This window comes from Lepidochelys olivacea (genome assembly GCF_965140295.1).
Source record: "Lepidochelys olivacea isolate rLepOli2 genome assembly, chromosome: 10".
Lineage (NCBI taxonomy): Eukaryota > Metazoa > Chordata > Testudines > Cheloniidae > Lepidochelys > Lepidochelys olivacea.
In genome coordinates this window covers 12,315,059-12,333,283 of record NC_140420.1, presented here as the reverse complement: position 1 = coordinate 12,333,283, position 18,225 = coordinate 12,315,059, and the positions used below count along the sequence as shown (strand labels likewise).

At 43.8% G+C, this 18,225-nt stretch overlaps 1 protein-coding gene across 2 annotated transcripts in view; it reads right to left on the bottom strand.

Annotated features, from left to right (window-relative positions):
* The window catches only part of MAD1L1 (mitotic arrest deficient 1 like 1), a 562,567-nt gene that overhangs the window by 170,193 nt on the left and 374,149 nt on the right, over window positions 1-18,225 (bottom strand). For both annotated transcript variants that reach the window (XM_084642266.1, XM_084642267.1), the window contains exon 16: window positions 2,412-2,619. In XM_084642266.1, coding sequence (XP_084498392.1) covers window positions 2,412-2,619 — 208 coding nt within the window. The remainder of the gene's footprint in view (window positions 1-2,411; window positions 2,620-18,225) is intronic.

Sequence of the window (18,225 nt, the reverse complement as noted above, 5' to 3'; positions counted from 1 at the left end):
CAAGCTACACTGGAAGGCACATGGCAGGACTGCTTCACCACCATTTCTTGTAGGCAATGTTCTTATGATTTCATCCCCATGAAAAGAAAAAGAGGGGAATCTCTCATTCCCCACCTTGGGAAAACCTGGGCTTGGTTTTTTGGTGACATATTCATCTATGTTTTCTAAGCATCCCTAGGACTGTGAGTAACAGGCGTAACTAACCCTTTCAGTGCTAAGTGATCTAACAGTATCATGCATGCCTTCAAATAGCGCTCCACCTGAATAGTCCAACATACCTGGCACATCCCAATATTGCCATTCTTTTCAATGGCTACAAGACTATGCCATTGAAAACCAGCATGGTTCTGCAGCAAAATAAAGGTGTTAAACTAATTACTGCATTGTTGTCAGCAGTGTGTCTACATGAGAATGATTCACACGTGGTCATGAAACATGAGAAAAGGGGGCTCTTCTTTTTCTCCTTTATACAAACCAATAACACATCTGTTTCCTCTGATCACACCCTCCATCCAGGGGTCCTCCTCGGTGCATTCCTCTTAGCTATTTTTTCTATTTTGTTTACATGAATACTTCCATATGCACCGAGATGCACCTGGAGGCTCCAAAGGTCCCTCCTGTGACTGTGATAAACAACCGCTAGACTGCAGCCAAAAGCATACCCGACCCCAGCTAGACTGATGGTCTCTCTTCTATACAAGTCAGCAAACAAAAGTCAGAATGACATAGCAGGGGGCTCGGAAGAGAAGGGACACAAACACACTAGACATGACAAGCTGAAAATAAACTGAAACCCAGAGAGCTGTTTGTTTTACTGTCAGAATCAAAGAAAGAATAGAAAACAACTTAAAAATGTATCCCCTGTGAGCTAGAGACAAACTTGGTAGCATTCTGGCACAGAGACGCCTGACGAACAGCTACAAGCAAACTGAGGGACAGGATGCGGAATAAAAATGAACAGGGGGCATACATGAGAAATACACCTCCCTCCCCTCAGAGGAAATGGTCTAATTACTCTATATTATACCCCAGAGATTCACTCAGCAGTGGCAGAGCCAAATATATGACCTCACCTCTTCATCCTCTCTGCCACTGATGGTAACAGCACCCTCTGGGTTTGGGGGGCAGTGACACCCACATATATATCTGCAGCATTAGACACACTGGACTGTGCAGAAGCATAATGGGAGACCGGCACTAAACAGCCACAGTGAAATTCAGATTTGAATTGCACTGCGAACACCATCCCTGAGAATTCCCTCTCTCTGGGACCCTTTCACTGGAAACTCCTTGGAGTGGGAACAGTCTTCCTTAAATGTTCAGAAAGCACCATGACCTAGTTGGTGCTACCACAAATAGATAAACAGTGTGGATGGACTGAGTCTGTACCTGTAACCTCAGTGACCTCTTAACCCTCTCTCCCCACAGAGAAGCAGTTAATGCCATACCTCACTCAGACATGCCACCTAGATTTTCTGTGTAATTATTTGTATTTATTTAGTGCCATAATCCACCGAGATGTTGGGATAAACCCAATAATGAAATACTATCATTTGAGCTAATGGAAAAACTAGCAGGCTACGTTCAGAATACTTCCGTGCCATAACAATGAGAGTCACTTCCACAGGGGATTTCTTTACACCAAGGCTGAGAAGGCTCATGGGTCACAAATTTCCTACATATGCAGCCTCAGAGAAAAGCACCGTCTTCTGGGCCACACACCTTAAAGAGCAACATTCCCTGCAGGCACTAGCCTTACGTGCACTGTCAACATCACAACACATTAGCTCCCCACAGCCCTTCCTTCCATTGTGTAGATTGGTTTATTTTTCTCTTCAGCTATAGCAAGGGAGTTTTGAGGGCAAGTACATGTGGGTCAGAGATTCAACAGTTAGATCTCTTGGGTTCTCCAGTGTGAATCAACTCTGCCTGGTCACTTCTCAGTGCTTTAGGTGACAAGTCAGACTTTGCTAATATTGTTACCTTGATTTACAGTGTTTTTGACTGTGTACGGGAGGGTGCTGAACCTCACAGCTACTGTATTGTAAGGTCTCAGTCCTGTATTTGAATAGAAGAAAGACTCTGTACCTCAGGAGAGTCTCATATTCTGTGAAGTGTAGATGTACTTTATTTTCATGCAGTAGTCAATTTCACTGTGATTAATGGGGCACATATATACTGATAAACAATATTTGTTTATTTTAAACCAGGTCAGAAAAGATTTCAGCCACTTATTTCTCCACAGCTGAGTTATTTTTTGCTATCCACGAGACCTCCAGAGCTAAGTCCAGCCATGAAAGGAGGGATATATTTCCTTTCTGCCCTCTATCAATACTGCCCAGCCAAGGTTACTTCATTTACTGTATATAAGAGCTATAAGATAGACACATGGCTAGAGGCCAGCAAAGTACCTGCAATTTCTTGGGATGACTGCAAACTTCCAACCATCTCCAGATTCCCAGGGATGGAGCCTCCTCCTTCCAGGACCCTGACCAGCTCTCTCAGCCTCTCACACTCTTCCTGGAGCTGGTGCTGTTCCTCCTTTCGCTGCTGCTTGGCCAGGCTTGCTGGATTCATGCTGAAGTGAAGCACTTTGGTTTTACTGTGGTCATAGTCACCCTGCAAAATCCAAACACGGTAAGCAAACTGTGTAACTGGTCCGAGTCCCTACAAACTGCACAAGGAGGCAAAACACAGCAGATATACACATGGAACATGGTACACTTACAGAGCATTAATGTCACAATTCCAGCAATGAAAACCAGCCAAAGAAGAGGCTGCTTTCTCCCAACCTCTTAACTAAGGGGTTCTCAAACTGGGGGTTGTGACCCCTCAGGGGGTCGCAAGGTTATTACATGGGGGGTCGCGAGCTCTCAGCCTCCACTCCAAACCCCATTTCACCTCCAGCATTTATAATAGTGTTAAATATTTTTTTTAAAAGTGTTTTAATTTATAACAGGGAGTCACATTCAGAGGCGTGCTGTGTGAAAGGGGTAACCTGTACAAAAATTTGAGAACCACTGTTTCAACTGAGCAGAACTTGCTCCTGGATGACACCTTCATTATTAAGTTTAACTCCAGAAATGAAGTTTTATGGTTGCATGTTAAATCCCCTGATAGCAGGAGTTTATAATGAAGCCTTAAACTACAGCAGGACACATAGTGCCAGCCTAATTTATTAGTACAAGTCTGTGATGTCCACAGGACTCCAGTGCTGGAGTCCTTAGTGAGTTGCATCAGTCTGTCCCAAGCAAGTAGAGACATGTCATTTTACACTTTTCTTGAAGGTGAATTAGATTTAGAGCAGCTTAACCTGCGAGTCAAATCCTAAAATAATGGATTAATATGCCTTCAAAGTGAGAGGGCAACACTGATATTATACTTGTGGTTTCAAAGACATGATCTTCACCTGGACTGCAGAAAGCTTTATAACCCTAAAATGAGCAAAACCTCCGCTCACCCTGGCTCTCACTGCATCCTGCTCAGCTGAAGTCCAGAAATGTGGCCTGCATAAAAAGGTGTTTAACATGATAATATTTTACATTTCCATTATATCTGAGTTTCAAAAGTGATTTTACAAACAATAAATAATCTCAGCCCAAGTGTGCGGTAGGTATTATTCCAACTTCATTTTTTCTTTAGCACTAAAAATGTGCTAAATGTTTAAACATTGTACAGACAGACAAACTGAGGGATAGGGAGGCTAAAGGACTTGATCACTATCATACAACAGCTCACTGGTTAAGCCAGGCAGAGAACCCAGGGGTCCTGACTCTCAGGCACTTTTTCTCTCCGCTAGAAACATTCCCTACAGATACCGTGATGCTTGCTATAGAGTCTGTTCCAGATTTCAATTGACGTTGTTGTGTTGCAGGCTCGTTCGGTAAAATAATAGGAACTGAAGTGGCCAATGTCTGCATTTATGAAAAGTAAACACTCTTCTTATATGGCTCTGTTAACCAGAAAGACTGTTCAACCTACTAACTTTGTTGACCACTGACCCTGACCTGATATCGGAGGGTCTATAGTTTTGGGTAAAATAATATAGAAGTTATCAAACTGTAACAAACAAGTACATGAACTAAAATATATGCATTAACAATAGGCTTGGCTATAGGTCTTAAGCATTAAACTGGAGTGAGGCCTAGTGGAAGTTGGCAGTTGGTATAAGATAGCATGAGTATTATTGTGCTTGACGGAAGGTTATGGAATTATATGTGCTTGACCTAAGGTTATAAAATTTAGCAATGCTTCTTGTGATAGTTTAGTAATGCATTTGATAATAAATAAATAAAACACAAAGAGGTAGCATCTTAGGGGATTTTTGTAGTAAGAGCTAACTGTATTGATGTACCTAAATTATTGCAAAACGGACGGATGCAAATGGTTGGAAATGTAATTATGGACAACCAGAACCCTAAAATTCGTCTCCCAGAATACCAAATATGAATAAAGGGATGAGACTTGACTTGATTCAATATGGCCCTGGATGTATGTGGGTGGAATAGGGAAAGGTGTATAAGAGGTTGTCAAACCATCCTGAGCTGGGACACTGGGATGATGCCACGGGACAATCGCATAGGAAGTCTGGCCCCACTCCATCCTCTTGGGGGAATCGCTACTTATTTTTTTCTTTCATTTTTGTTTCTGATGGTTCCCATAAGGTTTAAGTATGCCATAAGGTTTAAGGTTTATTCTTATGCTTAAGTACATTGATTTTTCTATCATTTCAATTACATTCGTCTGTATTAACTGAAGATCCTAAAGGTTGTGTGTGTGATCCACCAATTTCATCTTATTAACTAACTCTACAGCCACCTGAATAACCTACAGCCTCTTGCCTGACATTTTCCTGACACTCCCTACCCTCTAGAATTCACACTACATCCTTGATCCCACAATCAGTCAGTAAGGAAAAAAACAGCAAATAAAAGACAAATTTTCCCCTCTTTCTTTTTAGAGCAGAATGTCAGTGAGGGAGACAGAACCTTAAGGGTTAAATATCTCACAGTTGTTTTAGTGCCCTCTAGTGGCCTTACTGCTACTCAGCTTCCTTGTTTCAGTAATATTCCCATGGAAAACATGTTGGTGACAGGGACTCTGCAGACAAAGTAGAAGGGTATATAAAGTGCTGAGTTCTGAACATCCATCTCAGGCAGCCCTGGTGTCCTGGAGCTCTTGGCAGGTATGCTCCTCACTCTCTGAAGCTCCTTCGCCACAGGAAAAGGACCAGCAGCTCAAGCCACTCTGCTCCCTGGCTCTGCTTTCCCTCTAGGAATTAGCTGCAACTTCCCTATTGGACGTTGGCTGCTAGGTTTTGTCCTGGCAGGGAAGGAGGGGGAGAGTATCTGTGTAAGTGGGTGTGCGTGACAGCAGGGGTGTTTGTGAGGGAAGGCGAGCCTGCTTGGGTTTGGGCGTGAGAGCGGTATGCATGTGTGTGGGCATACAGGCAGCTAGCTGGAATGCTGCTATACTCTGAGCGCGGTAGTGCCCTATAGCTCCGCAGTGGCCCCCTGCTGGCTGTCTCATCTGTAACTAACATGCACTCATGTCCCAGCACCACCCCTTGCAGCTGCCTCCTAAAGAGGATGAGAGGTCGCCAGTGCTGAGAATTGGCTGGGAAGCCTGCAATCATGGAGACAAAAAGAGTTAAGATCATTCAGAATTGGGGGGAGGAACAGACTGAGGAGCAGAAGTTTTCAAACAGATCGAAGTTGGGGAGGCGCACACACTGGTGAGGATTAAGCTATTCCCTGCCTTCCCTCACCCTTGAAGAAGAAAATAGCCTTACAAACTCTACACCATGTGGCCAGGACCCTCCAGCAGCTGGAATCACAGACACCGCCCGCTCCAAGCTTATCAGGCAAGTTGTCCCTGCCAAACATACCACACACTAGCATCTATGAGTGTGGACTGTTCCCTGAGGCGGCGACGTACCCAGGATCATTTGAACACAGGACTCTCCTTCCCCTCCCCTATTACACAGGCAGGCTAACCGGCAGGTCTTGAGTCAGGGAGTTTTCTCCCCAGTCTTCGCCCTCACTTTGCTTTCCAGGGAGGGGAAGAGGTTCAAAATCACAGTTAACCGCACTTCGGTTGCCTGGTGAGAGGACGCTTTCATTCCATGAAAATGTTTACAAGATACAAGGTGGGGCTCCCACTCTCTTCAACTAGGATTTTATGCTGCATTCACCACTGCAGTATCTGAGCACCTTAACCTAGCTCCTTTCACACAATTATGTGCTGGATACTAAACTGAAAAAATCAGACAATACTGGAGATTACCGACACCTTCCCTGTTGAGACCACTTTGACCTGCTAGGCACTAGTTTGTTCACTCCAATTTCTTCCTGTAATACAGTCTAGTTTTTCAAAGGCATTGCCACAAAACTACAGTTCTTATCTCTCTACCAGCCTTGTATATTCCCTCCCTTTTATAACACATGCCCTTGCTAGAACATATTCTTAAATCAGCACTGAAACACAATCTCAGTCCTAGGGGCTCACTAGCTCTCCTGACATAGTTGGTGAATTCATTAGTCTGACGTTACACTTCATTTACAGACAAGCACACATTTAAAAACCTGCTGTGGTATGAAGACAGTATCTTATCGCCATTATAGAATCAATCTCCTTTTAAATTTCTGGGAAAGATCACTATCATATTCGCTCTGTTCCTTCCAGCATCAGGACAGGGACACTGGCTTCCTCTTTATTCTATACAGTGCAGATCACTATTTTCCCCTAGGGCTAAAATGTTTTATATAGTGGTAGCATCTAGAGGCACCAAGTGAGATGGGGTCCCATTGTGCTAGGAACTGTACAGACACACAGCATGACACTGCCCCTTCCCCAAAGAGTTTACAATCTAAATAGACGAGACGACTACGGGTGGGAGGGGAAAGAGGTACAGACAGATGAATCATAGAATATCAGGGTTGGAAGGGACCCCAGAAGGTCATCTAGTCCAACCCCCTGCTCGAAGCAGGACCAATTCCCAGTTAAATCATCTCAGCCAGGGCTTTGTCAAGCCTGACCTTAAAAACCTCTAAGGAAGGAGATTCTATCACCTCCCTAGGTAACGCATTCCAGTGTTTCACCACCCTCCTAGTGAAAAAGTTTTTCCTAATATCCAATCTAAACCTTCCCCACTGCAACTTGAGACCATTACTCCTCGTTCTGTCATCTGCTACCATTGAGAACAGTCTAGAGCCATCCTCTTTGGAACCCCCTTTCAGGTAGTTGAAAGCAGCTATCAAATCCCCCCTCATTCTTCTCTTCTGCAGGCTAAACAATCCCAGCTCCCTCAGCCTCTCCTCATAAGTCATGTGTTCTAGACCCCTAATCATTTTTGTTGCCCTTCGCTGGACTCTCTCCAATTTATCCACATCCTTCTTACGAGTTATCTTGCCCAAAATCAAACAACAGGGTGGTGACAGAGCTGGAAACGGACCCAGGTCTTCCAAATCCTAGTCCTGTTCCTGGCCACTGGACCACACTGCCTCTCATATAAAATATAATAATGCTAAGCACCCAGTAGAAGCTCATTTGGGAAATGTTTAATTTATTTACACTACCAGAGTTTCAGACAAATGGGGGAACCTTCCAATGCAAATTTCGCATAGTAGGGGACATCACAACTTCAGATAACAGGGGTTCAGGTGTGTATACATTAATATTAGACCTCAAAAATGGTATCATGACTCCTTTCACGTGACGTTTTCCCTGAAACTTCAGAAGGCCAGTAGTGATCTGGATTGGCTTTAGGCACAGATATGGTAGCAAGTGGCTACAGATACCAGACTGCAAGGGAGCATCAAAAATCCCAGCACCACTTGAAGGGAAAATGGAGCCTGGAGCCCCATGCTGGTCAGAAGCAAGGGCCTGGAAAAAGGCAAGCAACATACTGGAATCCCAGCAGCTTGACAGAATGTGATTTACTGATTTCTTCCCCCTGCAATATACTATCAAATATTGCTGCCCCTGTTTTTCATTCTTTTGAATTTGAAGTAGGGGACACAAAATGTTGGGGGGGGGTTGCACGTAATGGCAAGCCCCACCTGATCTTAAGCCCCACCTGATCTTAAGCCCCGGAGACAGACGAAACAGCGTACTCTCAAGAAGAGGCATAGAAGATGTACAATACACAGGATTCTTTGAACAAGAGACGGGAATCCCGAGCAACTCGGGAGCCATCTGCTGTGGCTGTTGCGTCTGTACTGAACCAATGCAGAGTAAGAGGTATCTTTTTATTACATGTTTCAGTTTGATGTAAAACGTGTTCTGTGGTCTCCAGAGAATGGTGAAAAGCTTGTTCGGCGTTCGGATTGCTGGGATTAATGTGCAGAAGCAACTGGCTCTTCCCAGGCTTGGAGCATTTCTTATAGGGAAATGTGAGACATGTTTTGGGGAGAGATCCTACGTGAGACCTGCAGACAATCCTCTTGTTGGAAGAACATAAAATGGCCCTACTGGGTTAGACCAAAGGTCCATCTAGCCCAGTATCTTCCGACAGTGGCCAGTGCCAGGTGCCCCAGAGGGGGTGAACAGAACAGGGAATCATAAAGTGATCCATCCCATCGCTCATTCCCAGCTTCTGGCAAACAGAGGCTAGGGACGCCATCCCTGCCCATCTCAGCTAATAGCCATTGATGGACCTATCCTCCATGAATTTGTCTAGTTCTTTTCTGAACGCTGTTATGGTCTTGGCCTTCACAACATCCGCTGGTAAGGAGTTCCACAGATTCACTCTGCGTTGTGTGAAGGAATACTTCCTTCTATTTGTTTTAAACCTGCTGTTTTAAATGCTGCCTATTCATTTCAGAAAAACATAGTAAGGATTCCTCAGTCCATCTGGCAGTTGTGTAGGTGGAAGGTCTGTTCTTCTCAATAGCACATTATTTTGTGACTCAAACTGGGTACGTGTACTGAACATTTTGCTAATAAGTGCAATAAACTTGGTGAAGGGTACAGTGCACTTAGTGCTAGGATCCCCAGCCAGCCATATTTCTTCTGTCTCAGTTCCCTTCAGTGCCCTTGAAATTTGAGAAGCGTAGGAATGAGAAAGTAACTTCAAGAATTAGACACAGTAATGACCTTCACTGGATCTTCCTTCATGGAATAATGTTGAACTGGTAATTCAGAAAGAAGTGCAATGACTTGATTGATTGCTACCAGGTGTGGCAGACATTTGAGCAGTACAGTGAATTATTCATTCTTGGAAAGTAAGATGCTAACTGGTTGATTTGTTGCTTGAGGAAGCAAAACCATATCTGTGCAAAAATGGATCTATATCTTTTACCCATTTCTACGAATGGCTCAGCTCTGGTAGCCTCAATGATGCTCAGACCTCTCCATGGAGATGACTTGATGCCTCTTAAGTTCATATGTTCCACAACTCATAACATGTTGTTTTGATGTGCTGCCTTTAGCTTTCCGAACAGGCCTGCCTGGGAATTTAGTTGAGGGCAAGGGTGGACTCCCACAGAAATCTTCCCACTGAACGCTGAGCAGCTACAATCACCATATCATCTCCGTCCTGCTCCCACACAGACATCTTAAGTAACAGTCATGGAAACACCAGTGACAGGTTCTATCTTCTGAAATGTTATAGGGACACACAGTTGCAGCATGGGTGAGCTACTCAGTGAGGTTTGGACTTGCAACAGTCTTCCTGATAAAAGGATTAGGAGAAACATTAAACCAGAAATTGGAATAGGGCTGGTTTGTAGTCTAAAGCTTAGGTACTGTAATCTAAAATCTTAGAGTAGCAATAATTCCAGTGCCCCTTCATCACTTTCTTGCCCCAACTGAAAACTGGGCCCAGAGAAAACTATTGTGCTTATAGTGATTATGCCATTCTTAAAGAACTAAAATCTTAATAAACACAGCCTTTTGTATAGAGTGTATTAAAATCCCAGAGCAACGACCAGTAAGACTTTACATAACTGCCATAATAGAAAAACCTTAGCTTTACAAGTCCATTGATGAACTGATGATTGAGGGCAAGAATCCTCAAAATCTATATAAAAAAAAAAAAAGACATCCCTTCTATAGAAAGAGTGTGGATGAGAGAGAACTCCCAGTGACGCCATTCTGAATGTGTTTATACTTGAAGATGGTTCTGGCATTTCAGTGTGTGTGTTTGGAAGCTAGATACTCCTGACTCAGGTAGGCCCTTCTCCTAAAGCCATAAAAGCTTTTCTCAAGATGATATCTACTTGCGAATTATTGAGAGGGGTGTATGGGCGTGAATGAAGTGCTTACAAGAATGTGACTCATTTTTATATCAAACCCTGAATGCCCGGCACATGCATTTAATCTTACAAGTATGCTGCAGATATTCAGAGTTCCTGAGAAGAGAGGTCTGCAAGCAAAGGAAGTCGTCTCAACTACTGAAAATTAGTCGGTCTGTTATTCATTAATGAAACTAAAATGCAGAAGGGGAAGCAACATCTGCAACAGCCATCAAGGATTTTTAACAACTGATTTTGCACTGCCATGCACTGCAACTATGTTCCATTGCCTTGGAGAGAAAACAGGTCAACACCCACAGATGAGTCTGATATGCACTTATCACAAGTGGCACAATGTAGTGAATATATTTTTTATATCTTTGATGCCAGTAAAATTTTAAAAAATTAGACTTTCTGGGGAGCACAATAGATTCTGGTGCAACAAATGGACAGCAGAGTTTAATCTTTTCTACCTTGCAATGGAGCATATGGCAATATTCCCAACTGAGAAAGATCGTAAGCTTTTCAGGAAGGGACTGTCTATTCCATTGTGTGGACAGTTCCTAGCAAACTGTGTGTGCTACCAGAATACAAACAACACCACACATTTCTTCTCAACTGAAGAGCCTGTTCATACACTGATTTTTTAACAGAGAAATCCATATGGCTTCTGGAATTAGATGTGTATGCAATCTATGGACAGTGTCAAAGGAACTTAAGCAGGAATCAGGAGAATCTAATGTTGCTTAGTAAATTGTATCAACTTTATAGGAAAGATGGTTTAATACCCACTTGGCAGAAAATCCCAGATGACCTCTGCACCCACTTGCAGGGGGGGATGGTTGGGAAAATTCTCTCTAAATGGAGAGCTAAAAGGCAAGACAAATGGTCTTTCAAGAGGGGAGGAATGAAAGGCTTCCTGAACACCCTGCCCTACATATGGTCTTTTCTTCTTCTCAGCACTCTCATGCTTACATCTGGAGGCTTCATTTCCATTTTTGTACATTATCCCACATTCTTGCATTGAGTCAAGTCAGCCTGGCTGTGTGGGTGAGCATTTTCCCTCTAAATGGCTTTTCTCTGACCTTTTGCCTGAGTATTTGGTCTTCACTTGTGGTTACTCTGGCAGTGTCTCCGTTTAGTTCTCTGCTGCAAGGGGATAAAGAAGCCTGTTCACCCACTTTATATTAGCAGATGGCAGCCACAAAATAAAGTGGTATCCCATCCCAGAAAACACCAGATTTTAAAGCAATTTCAGTTTCTTGCTTGTTTCACTGCTCAAGCTTGTTAAAAGCGATTAGAGCAAAACCCAAACTAAACCATATCCAAGAATTCCCTCCAGACTCAACTTACATAAGCACAAAACACTGATCAAACCCCAGTTCACTCTATCACAGAAGATAACCACACTAAGAGATCTTTAAAGCCCTCAGAATAGGAACTGTATTCACAGAGATGGATTGCAAAGATGAGACAAAGGAAACTAACCAATCACGAACACACACCACCAGCTCCCTGCAGCTCTGCCAGAAGCGCACACACTTGGAGTAGAAAGAGCTGAGAAAAGAAGGCTGCTGGAATGTCATGAAAGGATATGCTTGTTCAAGCCATATTTCATACATGGTCCTCCCTCTGCTCCAAATTCCTCTTCCTATCACCCTGAGGTGAATGTCCTCTATAGGGGTCACAAGACTGGAAACTGGCAGCAGAATCTGACTAGACTGTCTTTCAATCCTTCCTCTCCCCTTGTCCAGACTGTGTTAAAATCATGTTGCTTCCCCTTCCACAACACTGAGATCCAGCCTTTTATTTCTATCCAGACAATATAAACTCTGGACCACTCTTCCCTCCTACCTTGATTACTGCATCCTCCTCCTCACTGGCCTCTCAGCACCCACACCCCCTCCAGTCCTTATAAACCACAGCTGCTAGGATGTTCTTTGTACCTTTTTGATCTGACTTGGGTGTCTCACACCTCCTCCAAGTCCCTTCATAGTGCTCTTCTCCAGCACATCAGGCTAAAGATTCTTGTCCTCATATTCATGGACCTACATATCTCCTCCCTGCTTACTTATCCAACCACGTCTTCCCTTCACAGACGCCACCCTTGACCCCCTGTTCATCCACAACCATTTCTGCCCTCTGCACCTTCACCTTCTTGAGCTGATCGACAAGGCCACACTACAGTCTCCTCATTGAAATTCCTCCCTAAACGCTCTCCTACTGCGGTGCCTACAGCAAATTAGCAACTAGGCAAAGAGGCAGTTTGAGCTAGATGCATCACAACCAACCCCTTCCCCACATAACACTGTGACGATCATCTCTTTAACCCCAGAATAGATCTTCCTATGTGGCTGGAAAACAGGTAGCACATTTCGAGCACTGCTGTAATGTTCATGATAAATTAAATTTTACCAGAGGTGCTGAAGCCCTTCAGATGCCATTTTCAATACAGGTATTTCTTTTGTACCCAGCACCAAACTGGATATGCTCTAGGGAATGCAATGTACTTTGTACAAACCCCAGAGAGGAAGGGATTTGAATGTGAAATGCAGTCTAACAATCACATGTTCAAACAAATCTGGCAAGAGGATTCAGAGTGGAGATGGTTGGGTAAAAGAAAGAAAAGAAAATCACATACTGCTTAGGCTCACTAGGTTGTCAACCAATGCTTGGAGCTCTGAACTCAGGGTTTGTCTACACTTACAGCGTGGCAGTGAAGTGGAAGTCCTGAATTGTTTCAGTACCTTTCAATGGTCTTTCATTCCCTTTAAGTCATATTTATACTAGGAAACTAACCCTCTGCTGACAGTGGTTTTCAGCAATAGGTTCTCTGAACTAGTGTTGGAAAGGGTTTAACTTCTAGTGTAGAAAAGACTAATCTATTTTCAACACTACTGCAGACAATGGAACAGACTCTGAAGGACCCACTTCTGACAACCATTGTCTGCAATGGAATAATTTCCTATTGAGCTTTACAGAAAACATTCACTCCATATAAACAGGTTCCATGGAGCTAATCTTTAATAATGAAGCCACTCTCACCAACCAGACAGGTGCAAAATGATGCACCGCCAGAGGATTATTACTTCCCACTGCTCCTCTGCTCTGGCTGAACAAAGGGAGTCGGGGGGAGAAAAAGAAATGATCACTTAAGTGGGGATGGGGAGAGAAAGATGAAGAGGAATCCCCAATTCCTCTTTTTATTTTTTACTGCAGCCACTTTCTGTGGTCAGTGAAGCACCAGTAGTCTTGCCTTTCTAAGTGGGAAGATATGATCTTCCACAGCCACCATCCCCCCACCACTCAAACACTTCGAATGAGGAGATAAACTCCCCTCATAATGAACTGCTTTGTCTGGGAAAGTCTGGAGGAGGGGATAGCAAGGATGGGGGCTCCAAACACCTTGGTATTGTAAGAGTGTACGAACACACAAACAAGACATCTGGTGAGGCCTCATCTGGAGTACTGTGTCCAGTTTTGGGCCCCACACTACAAGAAGGATGTGGATAAATTGGAGAGAGTCCAGCGAAGGGCAACAAAAATGATTAGGGGTCTGGAACACATGACTTATGAGGAGAGGCTGAGGGAGCTGGGATTGTTTAGCCTGCAGAAGAGAAGAATGAGGGGGGATTTGATAGCTGCTTTCAACTACCTGAAAGGGGGTTCCAAAGAGGATGGCTCTAGACTGTTCTCAATGGTAGCAGATGACAGAACGAGGAGTAATGGTCTCAAGTTACAGTGGGGGAGGTTTAGATTGGATATTAGGAAAAACTTTTCCACTAAGAGGGTGGTGAAACACTGGAATGTGTTACCTAGGGAGGTGATAGAATCTCCTTCCTTAGAGGTTTTTAAGGTCAGGCTTGACAAAGCCCTGGCTGGGATGATTTAACTGGGAATTGGTCCTGCTTCGAGCAGAGGGTTGAACTAGATGACCTTCTGGGGTCCCTTCCAACCCTGATATTCTATGATTCTATGACATATACACAATTTAACCATGGGTTCTTAGTAATTATCCATGTAGCTATCTATAGTGTTTACTAGCATTGCTCACTAGAGTTTCACTTAACTGTGTTGAAGATACAGATACCTCTTTGGTCTGCTCTTTTCTTCCCAGAGCGAGGGAGCTGTGAATCTCCATTCCAAATATAGACCAGAGGCTTCTACCACTTCCACCTTCTCAATGGAAATGGACGCTGCTGCATTTTTCCGGCCCTCCCCGAAGAATCTCCGTCCTTTTCTCCATTTCTGTACGTTACGTCCTTTATTTAAACACTCTTTAAGAACCTTCAGCTAAATGAACCTCTCTCCTCTTCCTGGAGGAAGGGAATCGAGTGCCTCCTTTGTTCTTCCTTCCCCCTGGAGGGAAGGAGGGAGGTGCCCCTTGGTCCCATGCCTTCTTGTTCCAGTCTCCTGAGAGTGACAGGCTCTGTTCCTCACACAGAAAAGAGATACTTCATCCTTTTATTCTTTGAACACTAAAGTTTCTGCAGACTTGGGATTAACAAACACTGGAAAGGTCCCAACCAGTGAGAACAGGGCTGCCACACAGCAGCTTGCTGTGCATACAAAGAAATCCTTGACTGAAAGAGTCAGCAATGCAAGGAGAATTAAAAAGCACAGTTAAATAACCCCAAATCCTCATGCATATTTATAAAATACATGGCATCAAAACTAAATCAATACTCCTCCTTACTAGCTATGTACAGCCTGAGAAAGTAGAGCTGGTAACTTACTGGTGCTTTACCTATCATCTTGATGAGACCCTGGAAAACCTCAGCACATTAGAAAAATCCTGAGTGGCTACAAAGGGAATTTCAATTGTAATGTACTAGGATGTGAAAAGTGAGAACGAAAGGGAAGAGAGAGTGAGAGAAAAGTGTGTTGGGTTATATTATGCAGTCAGAACAAGGATGACGACATGGACCTTGCCAACATGGGGAAGTTTTACCAGCTAAACCAACATAATTATATCAATATAAACCAAGGTTATACTTATTCTGCTGCAAGAGTTTGGTTTAGCTTAAACCTCGCTACCCAAGTGACAAACTAAATCAAAGAACCCCACTCCTGTACCAAAATAAGAGTGTCCACATGAGGGGTTGTATCAATATCATTATATCAGGTTACATTCACATCTTAGCTTATCCTGAAAATAATCTTCCATGTAGACAGGCCTGCAATGGGGTTAGCCCCTTGCCTCTCGCAAGCGCCTCCTTTCTCAGGGCCGATACCCCTGCGATCAGTCTTTTTTTGGGGTGGCATCCACCTCTTGCGGGCAACCTCTTTGGTTGGGTGGGTGTGAGCTTTCTTTTGGTTTTTTGGTCTTACAATGGGGTGGCATCCGCCTATGGTGAGTGCCCCCTGGCCAATGGTTCTCTCAGTGGATCTTTGGCAACTCAACCCTCTGGCTGAGCAGCACACACTGTCCCCCATTCCGGGGTATACAGTCCAAGTTCTTATCACAGACCTGGTAGGGGGCTGTAGCTCTAAGGGAGGCACTGCCTTCTTCAACCACACAGCCGGTGCCCATCTCAGTACCCGCAGCTGGTCATGTTTCAGCAGGTCTCCCTGGGCTCAGTCTTCAACCAGACCAGCAGGGCCCATCTTGGTACCCTCGCTGGCCTGGCCAGGTTCTATACTCAGTCCCCCTGGGCTTCAGCCTGCCCGCAGTGATCTTCCGCTGGTCCTGCTGCTCTTCCCACCAGCCAGGCACCCAGTCTTCAGCAGCCTTCCTTGGATTCAGTCCTGCTTGCAGTGAGCTCGCCACAGTGAGCTGTCTGTGGTACTGCTGCTCTTCCAGTCACCAGGTCTTCACTCCTCGAGCTCCACACAGCAACTGAACTTCTCTGCTCTGCTGCTTGTCTTATATAGGGCCCTTCTGGCCTCAGATTGGCTGCTCCACCAGTCCCTCTGATTGGCCAGTCCTCTGCAAGCACTCTAGGCTGCCTGGAGGACTTCTCTCTGCTCTATTCTGGGGCAGGATGACACAGGGCCACGAGGCCTCCGGACCTAGTCCACCCTTCCACAAAGCCTTAGCTACCTATCCACCTTTCCAATGAGTAACTGTACTGTACTAACCTAGGCTGACATGACTGTATTCACCTAGACCCAGGGGGTGGGGAGGGGACGACACTGAAAACACACACATAGGCCTTATGAAAAGAAATGCAACACACACATTACATGATTCACTGTGTATGCATATTTATTCCTTGAACATAAAAAGGCACACATTATCCAAAATGAAAAGTTTAATTAAAACTCAACAATACAACAGAGTCCCCAGTTTACTAACTAAAATTACTACTTTTCCAGGACCTGTTCTTCGATCTTAATACATCTTTAACAACATATCTGATTGCTCAGCACCTAGCATATTACGAAGTTTAGACCAAATGAACCTGAATATGCTCAAAATCATGCTTGATAGATGCAAAGTTGTGTGGACAAGACTGTAATTTTTTTTTAAAATGACAAAATTCTCATTCCCAACTGTCCTGTCCTCCATGATTTTACTTCCACAATTGTCCACTGTGTTGAATGCAGTGAACAGTGAAACAATTATCTTCACAAACATAGATTTGTAGTAGAAATCTGGATAGTCTATTATTTTAAATGCTAGAAACAAAACTTAATTGAGGATTATATTCAGCAGCCATGATTTTAAACCTCTATTTTTTTCTGGGATCAATCCATGACTTTTATATTTTGGATCAGTCACACTGGCAAATGAAAGGAAAGGCTCCATAGTTTCTCTGAATCATTTTTTCCATTTTGTCTTTGGGTAGTTTCAGTTTTGTTGTTAATACAGAGCCTCTCTGAAGAATTCCTTGCTGTATAAAATGCAGGCTATGATTTCATCAAGTTTCCTCTTCAGTCTAAAGTTCACCTTTTATGGTAAGGGGATACAAATACACAGACAATCTTCCTGGTGCCCTAGTAGGAAACTGGGGCATCCTTAGACCAGAATGGCACTGTTCTGGCAGATTTGTCAGTTGCATATGATACTGTCTCGCATGTAGGGCTAATGCTAAGTTGCAGACTATTTATTGTAAGCCCATGGTGTGATTCATTACAGAAATGATATTGAATCGGAGCTTCATCTTGAAAGCTGGAGACAAATCAGCCAGCTTAGGTGTCTCTAATCAATTTCAACAAAGATCCATTCCAGCTCCAATCCTTTTGAACATATATACTTATGACCTACCAATAACTAAGGCTGATAAGTACGTATGTGCAAATAACATCTATCTCACTAAAGTGGGTAAGGATCTACATGATATCCAAGGATCACTCTGCCAGGACATGAATGCTCTAGTCACATAATGTAAGTCTCCACTGACAAAGGTAAGTGAGTCTAAGACCGTGGCCACAACATCCATCTGAACAATCGCCTGGCCAATCAACCCTTTATAGTCATGGTGAGGATAGTCCATTCCCTTTTACAGCCAGCTGCCACTTACTTAGGAGTCAAACTAGACTGCAGTCTAACTTACTGGTCCTATCTAGAATACTTCAAGAAAAAGATCACTTCTCACAGAGGCAAATGTTTTACAAACCTCAGCTTGGTTCTGGTATTTGCCCCAGCAGAATATCATGTGGCAGTTTAGGGCAGAAGTCAGCACACACATCTTGTTGATATAGAGTGGAATATGGCCAGCCATATCATTAGTGGATGCCATAGCCACAAATTAACAGTTAATTTACATGTGTTGGCTCATATAGCTCCCTCAAAACTTTGACAAGATGCCATTACCAGTAAAACTGCATGAAGGGCTTTGATGGATGAAAACAACCTGCTCACACAAGACAATGGTTCCAATAGGTGTAAATAAGCAACACACACTTCCTATTAAAAGATCTGCCTGCCTCCAGAAGAAAACACTTAAAATCTGCAGGACCTGCTGACATGCCACAACTGACTTTGCAATGTCCTTCGGCAGCATCCCTTCATGCACTCCTGTCCAGTGCTGCTGGCCCAGTGCCA